We start from the raw sequence: 20,108 nt of genomic DNA, 5'->3' as shown, positions 1-20,108 counted from the left end.
GAATTCCTAGTCTTCAAGATGATAGTATTTGTAGATGGTTCAATAGAAAGCGATTAGATTTGTTTGTTTCCTTTGGGGGGAAAAAATCTCTTTTCATGGGTGTTGTGTTGCCACTATTCGTGAGAAGAGGTGAGCAAAGATCTATTCACCCAAGAAAAGAAGCCAACGACATGCCAATGAAAGGAGATCACCAGAGTCCAACGTGGTCAGCCAATGGGTTTTATTAGAGTTACTTACAGAATGGTATCAGTGAGGAGTTACTTACAGGAGCAGAAATGACCTAATGACAATGGTGTCACCAAAAGCCCACCCACTATAAAACATGGAATCTTGGAGAGAAGTGAAGAGTTGTCAGGCAGCTCCATGGTTGGAGAGTGTCCTGCCCAGGCAATTCTACCAGTCAGAGACTCTTGTTGGCAGCTTGGCAGGTCTGAAAGTTTAGTCAGCTGGGCTCCTCCAGGTGTGTCAGTGGTACTTAGTGCTTATATTTGCTTGGGAAGGGAGAGCCCTTGTGAACCCAAAAATCAGTAAAAATGCTCTTTGAGTAAATGTGTAACATTTGAATATGATCTCCTCTAGAGAGTGAATAACATCAGATCTCCATGACTCCGTTTGTCTAGCAATGATCATTCTTTCCCAGATAAGACTCTCAATTTCCAACGTAGTCCATGAGTCTGACTACTGATGAAAGATGGTGCTCATCTCCACGAACTTGATGGACATGTAGAGGTCAGAGGAAAACTTTTCTCTTGATGCCTTTATATGGGCTTTAAATTCAGGTCCTCAGACTTGTATAACAAGCACCTTTAGCTGCTCAGCCATCTCCCACCTCCTACAGTCACTAAGACGAGGAGATCTACTAATTACACACACACACACACACACACACACACACACACACACCCCTTTACTCTCTCACGTGCTGACTTTAATCCTGCTATTTTCTAAACTGGTTTTGTGAAGATTTCATGCCACATATTGGATCAAATTTTGTTATGTGCTATTGATAACTTGGAGCTCTGCTTTCGAGTGTCTACTGTGTTGAAGATGACTATATTACTTATTGTGCAAGCCAGAGCATATTTGAAAGTAAAAGTTGGCACCGTTTCTAATTATGTTGGAATTATTAATGGGGTGAAGCAGGCTTGCCAGAGCAGTAGATGGACATTTTAGGGAATCTCCATTTCCTAGTTGTCGTCCTGTTTCAAGGTTTTATTTTTATGGTCCCTTCACCTGATTTTCCAGCCTTGGAACCTCATGGATTAAAAAGCAAAACTCTCCTGTAGTTTTGTGGAGCTTGTGAGTAAACATACTTGCACAGGTTCAATTAAGGCATTTCCCAAGCTTAATTGTCTTTAACTTACTTTGATTTCTTCCTAACTCCTGCATTTTTTAAAAATTTAAATGTTCTTGTCTAGTCTACTAGAAGATGACGTCTTTAAAATCTTCCCATGACCTAAAGTGCACAACAAATAGTTAATCAGAGTTCACCAGCACTAAGTTTTCCCAAACATAAAGTACCAAATAAGTAGCAGGGAAACTAGAATTAAGTCATGTGATCTAGATTATTGATGTTACTTTTTAGTAGGTTTTAGGGCTGACTGTCCCCAGTGTCTAAGACACTGTGTCCTTATCTCTTTGAAAATCCTCTCTCTCTCCCCCAACCATTGTGTGTGTGTGTGTGTGTGTGTGTGTGTGTGTGTGTGTGTGTGTGTCTGTATGTGTGTCTGTGTGTATGTGTGCAGAAGCCAAAGAACAACTTTGGATGTACTTAATTTGGTTCCATAACCATTAAACAAAACAAATAAACCAAAACCAAAACGAAAACCAAAAAGCAATAGAACTTCTCACTGGTCTGAAGACAAGTAGGCCAGGCTCTAATAACATACTGCCCATGCTTTTCCAGTGCTGGATGACAAGCCAGGCCTTACAACTAGTTACTTTAAAAAACATGGGTTGGGGGAGGACGGCATATTCATCCTCATGCTTGAAGGCAAGCACATTCATTACCTGACTTCCTGTATCTTCAGCCTTTCATCATCTCGTAAGGACTATCTCAAATGTATATCTACTTTTCCCCTCAAATACAAAGTGACTTCATTTTCCCCTTAATCTTGTGGTACACGCTATTAATATCATTTGGCCTTTATTCAATATGTCTTGCACATCTCCTTTCTCCTACTGAAGATGCTTTCACGTTATTTTAGTGCAACCCATATTTAGACACATTCTTACACTGCAACCCAATTTCATGAAAAAAAAAAAAAATATATATATATATATATATAACAGAACACACACATGCACACACACAACTGAAATAGGAGTGCCAAGAAAAATCATCCCCATTTATTTATTTTTTTTATTTTTTTTTATTTTTTTTTTTTGGTTTTTCAGGACAGGGTTTCTCTGTGTAGTCCTGGCTGTCCTGGAACTCACTCTGTAGACCAGGCTGGCCTCGAACTCAGAAATCCTCCTGCCTCTGCCTCCCAAGTGCTGGGACTAAAGGCGTGTGCCACCACTGCCCAGCCAATTTTCTGAGATTTAACATCACTGTCCAGAAATATGTTAAGACTCCCTCTCTATGAGTAGCTATCTGTCTCAGTACATTTTACATAAGGAAAAATCAGTAAATATTTTTTAAACAACTTATTTTTCCACGTTACACAAGAGTAACTGGAACTCAGAACAATCAAGTCAGACACAAGTAATATTATACAACTAAATCTTCCTGTGGTCATTAGTAGTAAAAGAGATAGTTGGCTAGGTAGAGCCTCTAGGAATTAGTAACATGTTACTATTTCTAAGAATTTTAGCAGCAGAGAAGAGTATACTAATTTAGTATGATTAGAGCAATGAAGCAGTTAAATAAAAAAAAAAAACGACTTCTTGTACCATTGTTAAAAAAGTTATTGCATTATAAAATGCATGATCTCATAAATTAATGTACTGTTTGTGAAGTCAGAACACAAACAAATGAACTTGAAATAAGGGCCAAGTATTTCAGGACACAGAAAGCAGTTTGCTTTGGTGAGAAATTGAGTTGTGAAAGAAAAAAAAAGGGTAGATAAATCTTGCCTATATGAGATTTTTTTTTTTTTTTTTTTTTAAATCAAAGCCGGAGCAGGATGGAGGCAGTGTTTTAGGAAGTATTTTAGGAAGCTATTACCAGATAGTGTTGTACAGGATCCTTCCTAGAATCATCGGTTGATCCTTGGTCCTCCCTAAGTCATCAATTGATCTTGGATCCTCCCTAGAGTCATTGATTAAAATTGGTCTTCCCTAGAGGATTAATCTTAGACATAACTAGATTTCTAATCTTTTTTTTTTTTTTTTTTTTTTTTTGTTTTTTTGAGACAGGGTTTCTCTGTGTAGCCCTGGCTGTCCTGGAACTCACTCTGTAGACCAGGCTAGCCTTGAACTCAGAAATCCTCCTGCCTCTGCCTCCCAAGTGCTTCCAAATAATTGACACAAAGATCTAGAAAATTTATTAATAAGTTTGAAGCACTATGAGTGGGCAAGTAAGCACCTATTCTAAGCCTCTAGGTTATCTAATACTCAGCCATGTGGTTATCTTCAGTCTGAGTCTCACCCTGTTGCTCTGTCTGTATGTGTTCTCATGTCTCTCCCACTGTGACCTCATAGCAGATCTCTTGGTGACCTGCTCATCATGACTCCTTCTAGACCCGCTGCCTCATGCTTTCTCCACATGCTCTCTCTACCTTCTTTCCTCATGGTCTTTCTCTTACTTTTCTTTGTACCTGGGACCCCTGGCTGGGATCTGAAGTCCAGCCTTCCTATTTCCTCTGCCTAGTCATAGGCTGAATCAGCTCTTTATTGACCAATCAGAGATGATGGAAAACAGTTTTTACATAACATTGAGGCCAGAGATTGTTGACCATGCAATCTTCAGGACCATAGATGTCTGAGCATACAAATCAGTATCTGAGTACACAGTGCACAAGACCAACCCCCAACAAACAAATATCTTCAATTTAAGTAAAAAATACTAAGTATAAAGTATCCTGTTAGAGAAGCCCAAAATTAATGCAGATAAATGGAAATTTCTGACTTTTGCATCCATGTAATTAATGATCCATATTCCCCTAGAAGTTAGGCATCAATTTCTCCTTCTCCATTTTTAGATTTCTTCTACTTACACTATGAGCTTACTAAACCTAGTCAAAAAAAAAAAAAAAAAAAAAAAAAAAAAAAAAAAAAAAAAAAGACATCCCCGTGTTAAACTTGTGATTAAAAGTATAAATTTGGGATCACAAACCAAAAGTATAGATTTGAGGTAGGATGTTGCTATGTGGTTCCAGCTGATTTGATACTCGTAATTCCCCCTGCTTCAGTTTCCCGGGTTTTAGAATTTATAAGCATGCACCACACTTGCAAGGTCATTTGAAAGCTAGGAGTGATTTTGTTATTTGAATTATAAACAGGATTCTATAAGATAGCATTCCCCTACCCAATGAAAAAATGAAATGAGTTCCCAGCTGGCTGGAAATAGAATTGCTTGTCTTATCCCCTTCTCAGTTCTACCTCTTCCTCCCCAAATAGCCAAATGATACATGATGCTAAGGTAGACTTGCAAAGTAATTTTCTTTTTTCTTTTTTAATAGAAAAAGTAGCTAAATAAAAAAGGTACATTAGGGAAAAAAATTAGGTGGGGACAAACAGTAAATTCAGTTGTACTGACTCAAACTCTCTCAACATTTTGTTATCAATAAAAGAAGCAGATACGATTTTAAGTAAATCAAAATACGTCGAAGTCTGCTAATCAAAAAAACACCTCCTTAAATTAGACAAGTAGTTCTCTTCTTGAGTTTCTTAGGTACCATTTATATGGGAGATAAAGGACAAAAGAGATGGCCAGAGGTGCTGGCTGCCTTTCTGAGATCAGCCTGTTCTTTCTTACCAGCAGTAAAGGCTTTCTGATCTTTATCAGGCCCGGGCCTGACCCCTACATAGTTTCTGTGCAGTTAACCTTTCAGGAATGGCTGAGGTTTTGCTCACTGTGCATGCTGTCCCTTTGTAACTTCCAGAATAACCCAAATACCTGCAGGGAACATCAGTCACCGTGTGTAGGTGTGTGGCTAGAGGTTGGAGGTTTTCTTGAATTGAGAGATTTCTGTTGTAGCAGATTCTCTTTCAAAAACAAACAAAACAATAGGCAATCCAATTAAGAGACAAGCGAAGACCTAATAGACATTTCTCAAAAGAAGATATACAATAACTATATGAAAAATTACCATCACAATTTCTTTTTTTTTTTTTTTTTTTTTTTTTTTTTTTGGGTTTTTTTTTGTTTGTTTGTTTGTTTGTTTTTTGGTTTTTCAAGACAGGGTTTCTCTGTGTAGCCTTGGCTGTCCTGGAACTCACTCTGTAGACCAGGCTGGCCTCGAACTCAGAAATCTGCCTGTCTCTGCCTCCCAAGTGCTGGGATTACAGGTGTGTGCCACCACCGCCCAGCTACCATCACAATTTCTTAGGGAAATGCAGATTAAAAAATAACATTATGTAATCTTACTCCAGTTAGAATGACTACTATAAAAAAGACTCCCCCTCCCCCCCAAAAATCTGGTGAGGGTAGAGAAAAATGGGAACTCTTCTATGCTTTTCATGGGAATCTAAGTTAATATAGTTATGTGCTGTCTTAGAGACAGACTGTGGGACTATACAAAGTTGCAATGTTGTATATTGTTATAAAGGTCTTCAAATGAGATCTTGAAGATAAACAAGGAAAGTTTCAGTTGACTAGTGGTGTGTTTGTGTGTCAAAATGGCAAGAAATCAATTGTCCTGGTTTTTTGTCAGCTTGACATAAGCTAGAATTATCTGCGCCAAGGAAGCTCAATAAAGAAAATGTCTCCATCAGATTGCATGTAGAGAAGTTTGTAGGGCATTTCTTAATTAATGATTGAGGAGGGAATGCTCAGCTCACTGTATGGGGTGCTAATCCTGGCCTGGTAGTCCTGAGTTGTATAAGAAAGCCGGCTGATGGACTGATGGATTGGGTCAGTGGTTAAGAGCATTTGCTATTCTTTTTTTTTTTTTTTTTTCCAAGACAGGGTTTCTCTGTGTAGCCCTGGCTGTCCTGGAACTCACTCTGTAGACCAGGCTGGCCTTGAACTCAGAAATCCGCCTGCCTCTGCCTCCCAAGTGCTGGGACTAAAGGCGTGCGCCACCACTGCCTAGCATTTGCTATTCTTGCAAAGAACTTGGGTTCAATTTCTAACACCCAGATAGCAGCTGGACACCTCCCAAAACTATGGGAAAACCCCGTTAATTAAGGTCGAAATCTACCATTGCCCGGAAGGCCTTCTGGACTCAGCACAAAGTGTAGGACTCCCTTTACTAGCAGGGCTTCCCCTTCTCTAGCCTTGACCGTCCTCCCTCGTACCTCTACCTGCAGAATATCACATCACCTTGGTTAAGGTTACAGGTAGAGACTGAGATGGAAGAATTCGGGAGAACCTAGCAGCCAGGTCTGCTTTGATATGTTAAATAGGCACATTAGCCAGCCATTTGTCCTGGGGTTGGGATCCAACAGGAACTACCACTATTTATGGCACTTTAGGAAAACTATAGCTAACAACAACTCATTGATCTTTATTTATTTTAAAAAGTTGATTTGTTTCAAATGTCCGAGTCTTTTGCCTGAACATATGTATGTGTCTACATTTTGTAGTAGTTGATAAGGGTATAGAGGGTCCCTTGGAACTGTAGTTACAGATTCTTGTGAGCCCCATGTAGGTGCTGGCAACTGAACCCTGGTCCTCTGGATGATGAGTACTCTTAACTGCCAAACCATTTCTCCAGCACCAGACTTTTCAAATACTTGATTTCTTCTCCAAGTACAGAGGGTTTTAAATGTACTCCACACAAAGAAATGATATATCCTTTAGATGATAGGTATGCTAGTTACCCCACATGATCATTATATATTATAGACTTGTATTGAAATATCATAGTGTATCCCATAAATATGCATAATTACTATATGCCAAATAGAAATAATTTTGAAAAAAAATGGACTGACTTGTTATTTTGGGATGAGGCAGTTAGAAGGTAGGACAGTAAAATTGATATTTTCCAAGGCTCGAAATGCTTGTGCACACTAAGGAATCTTCCTTGGCTGCAGTCTTTTGAGGATTAGCAGAGGCATAACAGTTCCCTAGTATAGCTCCTTGACTAAGAAAACAAGGAGCAAATGGTGGCGCATGTCTGGGATCTCAGTACTCATGAGGGAGAAAGTGGAGTTCAAGGCTAGCCTGTGCTACATCTCAAACCAAAGCATAATCATTTGGTTATGTTCTTCAGGTAAATGCTGGTCTGCAGTGGGGAGTAGACAAAAGGTTTTTATTATCATATAACTAAACAAATGGCATCAGGTGATTTGAACTGTTAACTGTTTAATTGACAGATAAAAGTTTAGGGCGAACTCTTCCGAGGACCACATTAGCATCTTTGGTAGAATTTCTAACATTCGATTGTATTATTTCCAAGAATTACTCTGTAGGTTATTTTGTTCCCCATGAACTTAACAACTCATTCAACTTAGATTCTTCAGGAAAACACCACGTCTCAAAACCTGGTATTTTCTTAGTAGTTTCCTTGTGTTTTTTTTTTTTTTTTGATGATGGCATGAGTAATTATCGCCACTTTACCCCCGACGCCCGAACACGCACTTTCTTGAACAACTTTCTTGAGAAAGTAGTTTCCAGTCTCATAGGAGGAAAAGGCAATAAGATCAGCACAATTGAGTTGCATATTTGTATTTTGTATCCAGTAAAATATCCGTCAGTAACAACTAGTTTCTGTAAGTGTTAAGAGTCTGCCCCTAGAGACCAGAGGAACGAAGGGCCAAAATGCCTTATCTCTTCCAATTGCTGTCTTTCAGGTTCACACCAACGCTCCCTAAATTAGGATTCTGGGCCTCAGCTTTTTACAGATTTGGGGGTCTCCATGTTGTGAACACCAAACACTTTTTTTCCTGTCCACAGCAAGAGTGTGTAGGAAGTCACTTTCTCTGCTTTAGGACGCGGAGAGTCCGCAGTGTCCTTTCTTCCTTGCAGCAGCAAACCTATAGCCTGAAATTAAAAGAACAAAAAAGAATCCTAAAGCTCTATCTCAGGAATCCCGCGAGCAGGTAGGAATTCTCACTTCAGTGAAAGAAAAGCTCAGGCTCTCAACCCCAGCCAATCATATGAGAGGAAATGTAGACACGCCTCTTTCTACTCTGCATCTGCCTCAGTAAGCCCGACCCACTGCCTCGGTTAGACCGACTTTTAAATTACATTAGCATGCTTTCTTCTGATCCTCCCCAGTCATTCCAGGCCATTCCATGATTGTGCTCCAAGGAAGAAATACGGACGTAACAATGACAAATGACAAAGCCAGTCAGTCCGGATGTGAAAAGTGAAACTATAAAAATTCTAGAATCAAACCCGCAGGTTCTAAGGAGGGAAGAAAAAAAAAAAGGCGGGTTCCGGTAGGAGGACTACAAGCCCCAGATAGCCGTGCGTGGAGGCAGCGCGCGCCAGCGAGAGGGGGCGGGCTATTGAAAGGCGGAAGGCCGAAGGTTACAGGACTTCCTGTTTGAGCGCCAGCAAGTAGGTGGGATCTGCGCAGGCTGGGCGGTGGTTGTGGCGTTTCGGAGCTTTGTCAGCGGAGGGGGCGTGGCCCGCGCTGAGACTGGTAGAGTGCGAGCCGAGAGGGACGTGGGTGACGCGTCTCCTTCCACCCAGCTCAGTGGAGTGTGAGGTGCCCTGGCCAGGCCGGCGATTGGCTGTTGAGAGGCGAGTACGCGGCGGCCGTTGGTCGCTGGCAGCACGGAGCGAGGGCCCGGGCGGGCGGGGCGGGCATGGGGAGGCAGTGGCGGCGAAGGCCGGAGGAGGCGGGCGCGGGCGAGCGGGCGGACACGGCAGCGGCGGCAGTCTCTGGAGCGCTCCTGTGAAGCGTCCCTATTCCCGCTGCTGTGGGCCTCTCGGGGAGGCCGTCCGGGACGCGCGCCGCCGCGGAGCCGCTCCCCCAGCCCTACAGCCCTTCGGACTCTCGGTCCCATCCTCGCGTTCCTGCTCCGGCTCCTCCATCTTGGCCTCGGTAGTAGCTGCTACGGGGAGGATGTGCCGCCTCCTGGCAGGGGGAAGAAGGAGGAGAAGATGAAGAAGTACCGGCGGGCCTTGGCCCTGGTCTCCTGCCTCTCTCTCTGCTCTCTAGTCTGGTGAGTAGGGGCCGGCCTCTGGGGACTTTCCGTGGGGATGAAAGATGGAGTAGGTCGGGTCACACCCCCAAGTCATCTCGGCTTTTTGGGTTGCTGGTGCTTCTGCCCCAAGCAAGGGACACGGCGGCCACCCAGCTCTTCCTCTTGAGGTTTACCGAGTTGTGTTTTGGAATTTGCAGAGTCCAGCAGGGAGAGAAGGGAATCTTGGGGATCACTTTTTGCCTTTGTACTCAGGTACTTCATCACCGCAGTTGGGGCAGTTTGGGTAGTAGTGTTCAGAAAGCTGGCGATTGAGTTACTCAGTTTTACTGGCAGTTCATTTGCTGTGGTTATGGGGTAAGGGCATGGGCGAGTCAGGTGTGATGTGTTCCGGACCTGTGATTTTGAAAACGTGAGTCGTCATGAGGGTAAGAGTAATGTATAAACAGTTGTTCTTCTGGTCAGTTCTTGCACAATCTTAACCAATAGTATTTTTGGAGCTGCTGTTCTTGAAACACGGCGGCGTGGGGCAGAGGGATCCCTTATAAAGTCCTTTTTCGGTTAGCTTGATGGAGAGGGTTATCCCAGATGTAGTGTCAACCATAGTTTTGGGGTATGTCCTTTGGTACTGGAAAGTAAACCATTTTGCGACCTTTTCTGTCCTTTTTCTTTATGGAGTTCAAGTTAATTTTAAGTACATCTCTGGTTTTTGAGGAGTAGAAATAGCTTGGGCGCCAAAGGATTGCTAAATGTGTACTTGGAAAAGCCATTCTTTCTGAAGGAATTCTGATTTTGCTGCTTATATTAAAATGTAAACAAACTTTCTTATTTTGCTTATGTCTTCAAAGTGCCAATAATAATTCCCATTTTTATGGGTGTGTAATAGAGTCCAGAGGCACTGACTTGTAGAGTTGTTGCTCACAGAGAGTAATATATTAATATGGGTGAAAGAAAACACTTGTCTGAGCAAATCTGACTGGAAGGACTGTATTTTGGAGGACAAAATGCTTGGTCTCATGTCATTCTGAATCCTTTAAATACTCTATAAGGGAAATGGGTGCCTGAAACCAGTGTAGGATTAGACAGCTATTTCTTAGAGTTGGTCAGCTTCTCTTACTGGCCTTTTCTTTCTTCCCCTCATTCAGAAATTATCTCCAGATTTTGCTACCCACTTCTGTTTTGTAGATTGAGTGTTCTATGTTCATATTATAATCAGTTTCTAGGGTTTACCCCCTAACCCTATTAATATTACTAGTACAGTTTAGTTTGATCTTAAACTGTCATAGTTGATAGATTGCGATAAAGCCTTTTTGCCTTTGTCTTTCCTGCCTAGTGCTATATAGATTTACCTTAACAGAAAAACAAAATGCATCCTATCCATCTGATTCATTCTGATTGCTATTATTATTATTATTGTGCCCTGCTAATCACAATTCTTAATCAAGTAGTACAGTATATTCTAGGTGTAATTGTAGCATAGCTACAGAACAGCAGTGGTAGCTAATATTTATTGTCATTTGTGGCAAGCATGTGGCATGTGTATGTTTTAGCATCTTTGTCAGTAAGGTCCTCTTAGGTAGGTATTATAAATTGCATTTTGTATTTTATAGATGAATAAGTAGAGAGGCTAAAGTTAGGCTTGTAACAGCAGCATGGCTAAGGTTAAGCAGCTGCTGCATTCTGGAGTTTAGATTTGAACCTAAGCAGCTTGTAATACAGGCTCCTCACTACAGTGGTCCTTTGATTATAGGTTAAATAAGGCCTATGTTATTAGATACAGTACCATTACTTACTAGATATGTCTACTTGGATATGTTATATAACTCTTTTGAACTTTAGTTCTTAGAGCCTCAGTATGATAAAATTGATCCATTCATACCAAAGTTATTTAAAAGCAAATGAGATAACACATAGACTACACTTTGTAAAACAGGAAGAGCATGCTATCTATGTCTTTCATTATAGAAACATTCAAAGGTGTTATTCTTATGTTTACTGTGTATTGAACATTGTGACTCTTGAAAACTTGAGTGGGCAGCCTCTCTTTTTTTTAGTATTGAAATTACTGTGACTAAGAAGCCCCCTTGTGAGTTCCTACTGCTGCTATATAACAAATTACCAGCGATCCAGTGACTTAAACATACATAGTTGTTTTATAGTTGTAGAGTGTGTGTGCAGGCATCCAGAATCAGTCTGACTGGACCAAAGTGTTAAGGTGGCATGGCTGCTTCATTCTGGAGGCCTGAGGAGAGACTCTGGTTCTTTGACTTTTTCAGCTTCTAGGTGTTGCATGTATTCTCTCCTGCCTCACATCACTTCAACCTCTCTCTTTGGCCCTCATCTGCTTATGCCTGCCTTTTTCTTTTTCCTTCAAGGACAGGACTTATTATAGTAGGTTTACCCTTGGTCAGTCTCCATGTCTTAAAACTCCTAATTTGCTGAGGTCTTCAGAGTCTTAGTATATAAAGTACACTATTCAGAAGCTGAAGGTGCAGAATTCTCTCAGTCATTGGCAGTGGGGAGTTGGTCATCACACTGAGGTGGACGATGTGATCTGTGCCTTTCAACAGTTATTCTGAGTATGTTCCCTAATAGTAAAACTTGGTGTGTGTGCATTTAAAGTGTGTCTTAATTATTTGTAAGTTATCTACATGGACCAATATGGCATCAGTATTAGTACATATAATTACATAATTTAGTTGTTTAGGAAAGATAAAAAGTATTTTGTTAATATTACCATTTGTTATCATTAAAGTAGTAATTTTCAGTGAGAACTGTATGATTGAAGAGATTATTTTGTATCAAATGTGGATGAGTGGTTTATAATGGTTACTCTTCTTAGCCTTGCTATTTTGTTACTGGCTTGTGCTTGTAATATTATCTTTGTTAGCTATTTTTTTTTAAATACATGTAGTAAGGGTTTGTTTAGTTAAAACAAAATAATCTCTTCATCTTAGCTGGACATGTGTAAACCACAGTGGATCAAGGTATGCTGGAGGTGAACCCACTGCTTGAGAACTCTGGGCTTCCTTTGCATATCTGGCTTTAGTTCTTGCAGTTTTTGATATGTCTTCAGCTAACCCTTAAGAACAATAAATCCTTACATTAATTTTTTTTTTTTTTTCGAGACAGGGTTTCTCTGTGTAGTCCTAGTTGTCCTGGTACTCACTCTGTAGACCAGGCTGGCCTCGAACTCAGAAATCCGCCTGCCTCTGCCTCCCAAGGGCTGGGATTTAAGGCGTGCGCCACCACCGCTCGGCTACATTAATCTTAATAAAGGCTAATTTTTTAAAAATAGTAGAGGAGCTAATATTTAGACTAATGAGAAAGACTTGAGGTTAAACAACTCTGATCTATATGACATACAATAAAGGTACTTAAAAGGACATTAGATACATCTAATGAAGGATTTGTATTTTAGAGTCTCCTGTCCTCCATTTATCAATCATATGCCTTTGGGTCAATTATTTCTGTGAACATTAGTTCTCATCTATTAATGGTTTTTAGGGTGAATAGTCAAGGTGGGACTTGTGTTACAAGCAGAGGGAACATTTTTGTGGGGTTATTTGGAGTGTTTAGTCGGGGTGGAGAAGAGATGAACAGGATAGGGTTTTGAAGAGAATTGATTATTGTCTAGGCGAACTCTTATTTTAGCAAGATAGAAGATGAACAAGTGAAATAAGTTAAATAAGAATGAAAGAGGCAGGCCGTATAAAGATAGAATGGATTGCCTGACAGATTCTGGAGGTGGTCGGTCATAAGTGGAGATGCAGTAGGAGAGAACTGGGAGCTGTGTAAATCAAGATGATGACCTTTTTTGACCTTAGTCTAGTTTTTATAGATCTTTCCCTCCTTGAGTTGTGGTTTTATTTCTGTATTATTAGTTTTTTTCTCTGATAATCTTTCTAACTTCTTTTGTTAGTTAATATATGAGTAGAAAAACAAGAAGCAAACTATATAAAAACTTTCTTTTTAATTATGAAAGGATTAAAAATTCTTATTCTGTCTTTTACCTGGAAAGTGTGTGTGTATACATATATATATACATATGCTTATGTATATGCATATATATGACTATTGCTTCTGTAAAGACTTTTTGAAAATATGAGTTTATTTTCTGAATAAAATGATATTCAAAATAAATAATGAAATAATCATACTTTCCACGTCATTTGATAACTTTTGTCATTTTTGGAATTTAGTATGAAGAGACTGGGAAAAAATTCAGATTTGCTGAGATGTTTATTCAAAGGATAGCATCTGGTGCCTGGAATGAGTATAGGTGTCATTATGAACAGTACCAGATCCCTTCACATCAGCTGGGTGAACTAGGTTGTTTTAGTGTGAAGAGATCCTTGAAAGAAGGTGGCTTGTATTTATGAAAATCTGCTGTCTGTATCCACACACCAAAAGGCAGGGATGATTCTTTGTACTATCCTTTGAATTGTTTTAGGAACTGGAGATGTGGCTCATGTTGTCCTTTAATGTTTAATGTATTTGAATATGTTTTTGAATGTAAGTAAAAATAGACTTGGAAGACAATAAAAAAAAAAAAAAGACATTAACAGTTAACTCTCTTTGAGCACTATTATCTCATAATTTTGTTATTTGTGACTAGTAAATCATTCTTCCACTTCTCAATCTGAGCAGAGAAATAAATATGTATAGTTAACTTTACACTTGTAATGAAAAGAAATTTTAAAAAGTATTTAATTGCTTTTTGTCTCTCAAGTCATTTTCAGCTATGAACATTATATGTATTAATGCTATGTATACCCCTGTTTAATAGTTTGTGCATATATGGAAATAAATAAAACACCTTACTTGGAACAATGATTTATGTATTTCAGATTTTTCTTTAGTGCCAGCTATATAACACATAGAGCAGAAAGCACAATTTTTACATGCATTACTTGTTTTTTTTTCAAGACCGTATAATATTATAAAGTGTTTTCACAAAGTATAATTTCATATGTCACAAGGGAATGGGAAATTGCTTTTGCATATTTACAGTATAAAAATATCCCTTGGGATATACTTATTTCATAAATTGAGTGCTTTTTACATTTTTTAAAGGTTCATTTGCTTTTGAAGGGCTTGTCTTCCTTCCCTTTTTGAGTGTTGGATATAGAACCTAGGGCTTTATTCTACTATGATCTACGCCCCAGACTCAGAACATTTTTTGTTTTAAGACTGGGTTTCTTTGTGTAGCCCTGGATGTCTTAGCACTCTATCTGTAGACCAGGCTGGCCTTGAACTCACAGAGATCTGCCTGCTTCTTCCTCCTGAGTGCTGGGATTAAAGGCAGTGTTGAGATTAAAGGCAGTGCTGGGATTAAAGGCAGTGTTGGGATTAAAGGCTTATGCTACCTCCACCCAACTTCAGAACTTTGTTTTTAAAATGAATTGCTAGTGAAGTGATTTTTGTATTTTATATAAAAGTATTCAATGTATATAAATATATTCAGTCTTTTATAGTGTTGGCATGGTTCTTAGGTACTAAGCTCATAATATAGTTAAGTGCTATTATATACATTTTGATTCATTCACTCTGGGTACTTTGGCAGCTTATAGAGTAAAGTAGGAAAGGCTATAAGGGTTTATAATAATGTACAATTTATTTTTATAAATTTATTTCTAATATTACTCAGTTACCCACGATGCATTTGATACAGAGAAGGAAACAGTAAGTGTGGGACTGGAGCCTTGTGTGCAAGTTCCTTGTCATAATACAGATAGGTATATCTGTATTAGAAAGGGTCCAGTAGTCATTTTATGATCATTATAACTCTTGTGAAATATACACCCCTTTTAATATAGATTCCTTCATTTAAAGATGAAGAAGAAAGACACATAGACACTAAGCATCTTACAGGGATGGATCCAGAACGTAGGTAGTTTCTGAGCTTGTGTTCTTTTAATCACTGTGTTCTGCCTGTATGCCAGTTGATATCCTTGGGCTAGATTTCTCATTTGAAAATGGTGGGGCCTGGATGAGCCAAGGAAGGATTTAACAGCAAGAGTTAACAACCGGAAGCTTTTCAAGGATTCCTACCTCAAAGAGATTATATTTTTGGATATTTAAAATTTTTTTTTGTATTTAATTTAGTGTTACTGGATTAGATGAAGTCAACTATTTTTATACAGCCAACATTCTAGAAATATGATTAGAATGCTAATGAATCATTCAGAGAGCTGGGTTTCATACTACTTATTAATGGAGAAAACTGGCCTGGAGTTGCGGGAAGGCTTGAAGTGTATGTGCCAGCTATGAACTCTCTGGTGGAAACAGGTGCTGCGCGAGCTGAAGTAAGATGCACTGTTGCTGCTAATATGAGTGATGGCTGTGTCTGTATGTATGTGTCTTGCTGCCTGCAGTGAGCAGATGGCATTTTGTTATCAAGAGGAAAGAGTATGAGTACATCAATGAATAGATAGAAGTGGTAATAAGTAGTTAAACTTAAGAAAAAGTAGCAGATAGGAGATTATGGTTCATTTTATAAGTGAAGCCAAAGCACTAGATGATAAATTTCCAGCAAGGGAAGTTGTTTTGAGAAGGTTATGTTGACATCATTGTTCTAGATGTGTTTCTGAGAAGAGAGACAGACTTACAGAGACAAATACTTGGAAACAGTCAGAGTAATTGAGTTTGCCACAAAAAGAATGTGGTTTTAGAAATGGAGAAAGTAAGACCGTTAAGCACAAACTTTATGGAAGTAAACGATCTGGTTTTATAATAATAGGTTATGGAGTTGGCCTGTAGTGCAGCGGTAGCGCAAAGGTACAGCATTAAGCTAGGACTCACAAGAGCTGTTTAGTTTGTCTCCGGCCTGTTCTTGTCAGCACTGCTTCTCTTATTCATCATCAACAGATCTAGCATGGCTCCTGTGCTGTGTGGTACATTTTTTGTAGGATTCTGCCAAACAAGGAAAGGTAGATACTTTCTTAGACCATACTGCAGATGAGACTATAAATTCTTGTATATTAAATTATCAATTTGTGAAATAGGTTCAAAGAGAGAGAAAATGGTGTTCTTACCTTGTGTTAATAGTGTACAAAAAATGGAAGAGTTTTAAAGAAATGAAAGATGAATGACCTTAGAGTTGGAGGGGGATGGAATATGAGAGCCCAAAATTATATAGATTGTATAGGACTTAGAAGTGTGGGCTTGAGAGATAAGATACTGAAATTTTCTTCAGAGGGAATTTTTGAAGGAGAATGTTTGACTTTTGAGACAGAGCATCGAGTTTCTGCAGATGTTAGGAATCAAGAAAGATGACAAAGAAAGAAAGCTTTGAAGACCTGGTATGCTTCTGCATTTCTGTAATCCCGGCACTTGGCAGGAGGAGGGAGAGGAATTCAAGGCCAGCCTCTGCTACATAGAGGGCAGTCTTAGCTACATGAGACACAGTACAAGGATAGAAAGGAGGGAACTGGAAATAAAGATGGAAAGGTATTTAGAATTACTTTGTCAGTGGTGTAGAGAGTCTGATAGGGTTGAAGCATTTGAAAACAGAAATAATGATTTTTAGAGGGAAGTGTTGATAAGTCATTGTAGTTGAAATAGATGTTTGGGAGGTGGCAGGCATGCACCCTTGCACGGTTGTTTGGCAACCTAGAGGAAAAAAAATACTTACAATAAGAAAGTTAATGGCTATAGTAGCCTTATACTTTTTAATTTTTAAAAAGATTATCTTAAAAGTTGTATATGTCTGCAAGCCTCTGTGTGGATATGTGTATCTGAATGCTGGTGCTTATGGAGACCAAAAGAACTTTGGATCTCCTGGATTTAGAGGCTGTCTGTTGTAAGCTACCTGACTCTAATGCTGGTAACCAAACTCTAGTACTTTTTGTTTTTTTTTTTTTTTTTTTGAGATAGGGTTTCTCTGAGTATCCCTGGCTGTCCTGGAACTCACTCTGTAGACCAGGCTGGCCCCGAACTCAGAAATCCGCCTGCCTCTGCCTCCCAAGTGCTGGGATTAAAGGCATGCGCCACCACCGCACGGCTAACTCTAGTACTCTTGAAAAGTAGTATGTACTCTTAACCACTGAGCCATCTCTCCAGCCCCATACTTTTGATTTTTGTCAGTTTCTTAATGAAATTCTTTTAGATGATCCTGGTTGCCTAAGGATAAAAATCTGAAGGCTTAGTCTCTAACCTACTTTTGCGGGATAACTTTTCATTGTTGAATATGTGGATTTCTGTTTACCCAGACTATATGGTTAGCCTACACTAATTTATTTGAGAACTTTATTTGTATTTTGAACTGAAAATTGCTATAGAAAAAGCACTATGGTTTGAGTTTTTTAGGATAAATACATCTTACACAATTTTTAAAAATATGCCATTTTAAGTAAGATTGGTATATGATTATTTCCAGCAGCTTTAAGGACAGATTTTATTGGCAAAATTAGTAATGGTAGATTGACAGACAAAGCATTGCCTTCATGATGGATCATTGAAATTATTGGCCAGTTTTTAGTGATTAGTCATTGAATAGAAATTGATATGTGGAGTATGGTGGCTGAGAATATCCAAGACCCAGTGTATGTGAGTGACTAGTAATGATCTGAACTACTAAATTGAGAGGTTTGATTATCGGCAATCAATAGGGCTTTCTCGGTGAGACTGAAAGGACACATTGTGCTCTTACTAAGAGACCAAGGAGAAGCAAAGCAGCTTTTAAAAGCTCCAAATTATAAGGTTAAGAAGTTTATATCTATATCTATATATTATTGTTATCAGAAGATTTTTTTTTTTTTGTTTTTTTGTTTTTTTTTTTTGTTTTTCAAGACAGAGTTTCTCTGTGTAGCCCTGGCTGTCCTGGAACTCACCCTGTAGACCAGGCTGGCCTCGAACTCAGAAGTCCGCCTGCCTCTCAGAAGAATTCTTTACTGCTGAAATAATTTCTTTATTATGTTAACTACTGTTCTACTTATTTTAGATGATTAGATTCCTTTACATGCTGCTAATACAGTCATGTCATAGTTTGGTTTAGATTGCTATTTAGTTTTTATATTACTATGGGTAATAGTAGTTACAGCCAAATCATGTTTTACAATTTGCTTCCTTTTCTCTATAGTTTTCCCAGAAGTATTGACTTGCTTTTACTAAATTTGCTTATTTTTTTCTTTAAGTACAAAAATTTTTCGGTTATGTATATTTCAAAGACTGATCAATTTTATAAGTTTCACCTTTTATCAGGCCCATGGACTTGTGATAACCTTCATCTAGACTGGTTGCCCTGTTTGCCCTTGTTTCTAGCTGTTGTGTTTGATCCTCCTGTTTCAGAATTGCTGTAATTGTAGCTTCACACAGTTTTAATCGGTCCCGTATGCATTAGAACCGTCTTTACTATCTCTAGCCTACTTTCTCTCCCTCTTTTTCTCCCTCCCTCTCTCCCTCTCTGCATTTATTTGTTTATCTATTTATCTTCTGGACAGGTTTTTCTGTGTAGCCTTGGCTGTCCTGGAACTTACTATGTAGACCAGGCTGGCCTTGAACTCACAGAGATATGCCCGACTCTGTCTTTCAAGTGCTAGAATAAAAGGCCTGTGCCACCACTGCCCAGCTCTACTTTTATTTTTTTAAAAAACCAAAAGATGGTTTTCAAGTTTTCCTTACACGTCAATATCTTGAGTTGTGTTAAGATGACATTTTTAAAAAGTAAAGTGATTGACTAATATTGGCAGTCTCAAATAGTTTTTATGTTAAGTCTGAATCTCTTATTGCAAATAAGGAGTTATATAACATTTTATAACCAGGAATGTAATTGTTGGTTTTGTTTTGTTTTTTCGAGATACGGTTTCTCTGTGCAGCAGAGCCCTGGCTGTCCTGGACTCAGTTTATAGATCAGGCTGGCTTCTAACTCACAAAGATCTGCGTGCCTCCTGAATTCTGGGATTTAAAAGGCATGTGCCACCATGCCTGCAATTTTTATATCTAACTTATAATAGTTAATATCTTTACATTTTACACTTACAGTTTATCTTTAACACAGATAAGCTCATTTGTAACATAATTTTGCTGTTTTACTTTTCCACTTTGATAACCTTTTTAAATTGAAAATAGATTTTTTTTCACACAAAATTTCTAATTACGGTTTCCCTTCTTTTCCTTCCCAACTCCCCACCCACCCTAATCCACACTTTTTTCTCTTTCTCATTAGAATGCAGTCATACTTCTAAAAAATAATAAAGATAAAATACAAAACAAGCAAGCCAGAATATGATGAAGCAAACAGATTAACAGAAGAGTCAAAGAGAAGCACAAGAAGCACATACAGAGACACACATGTTCACACATACACAGAGGGAGGGAGGGAGGGAGGGAGGGAGGGACGGAGAGAGAGAGAGAGAGAGAGAGAGAGAGAGAGAGAGAGAGAGAGAGAGAGAGAGAGAGAGAGAAAACGCAAGAGAAATCCCAGAAAAACATAACACCAGAAACTGTAATATGTATGCAGGAGACCTGTAAGGAAATAATAATGCAAAGCATTATGAGACAAAGAACCTCCAAAAAAGCCATTGAGTTAATTTTGTGTCGACTATCTACTGCTGGGCATAGAGTCTGTCCTTAAAAGTCGTTTGTATAATTAGTGAGACTCCATTGGGGAAAACAATTTTTTCCTTTAGGAGCAGTTATCAATCAGAGATACCCTCTGGGTTAGGGATGGCAGCTTGTGTTCACTTCCTCTCTCAGTGCTGGGATCCCCATCTTGGCTTAGATCCATGTAGGCCCAGTATGTGCTACCACAGTCTGTTGAGTTCACATGTGCTTCAGTCCCGCTGGTGTTTAGAAGGCCTTGTTTCCTTGGTGTTCTTCACCCCTTCTGACTCTTAGAATCCTTCCATCTCCTCTTCCAATAGGGTTCCCTGAGCTCTGAGGGGAGGGATTTGAAGGCA

General features: G+C 39.1%; 1 protein-coding gene across 5 annotated transcripts in view; it reads left to right on the top strand.

The window, feature by feature from the left end:
* Nucleotides 1–8,861: 8,861 nt before the first annotated feature.
* Nucleotides 8,862–20,108, top strand: part of Suco (SUN domain containing ossification factor) — a 56,460-nt gene continuing 45,213 nt past the window's right edge. For 2 of the 5 annotated variants that reach the window (XR_013112910.1, XM_034513012.2), the window contains exon 1: nt 8,862–9,228. Coding sequence is in view for 4 of the 5 variants with exons in the window: in XM_034513012.2 (XP_034368903.1) it covers nt 9,167–9,228 (62 nt within the window). In the remaining variant the exon portion in view is untranslated. The remainder of the gene's footprint in view (nt 9,229–20,108) is intronic. The other 3 variants (XM_034513014.2, XM_034513010.2, XM_034513015.2) reach the window with 3 other exon arrangements.

Source organism: Arvicanthis niloticus, chromosome 10, assembly GCF_011762505.2.
Source record: "Arvicanthis niloticus isolate mArvNil1 chromosome 10, mArvNil1.pat.X, whole genome shotgun sequence".
NCBI classification, from domain to species: domain Eukaryota; kingdom Metazoa; phylum Chordata; class Mammalia; order Rodentia; family Muridae; genus Arvicanthis; species Arvicanthis niloticus.
This window is presented reverse-complemented; position numbering and strand designations above follow the sequence as displayed.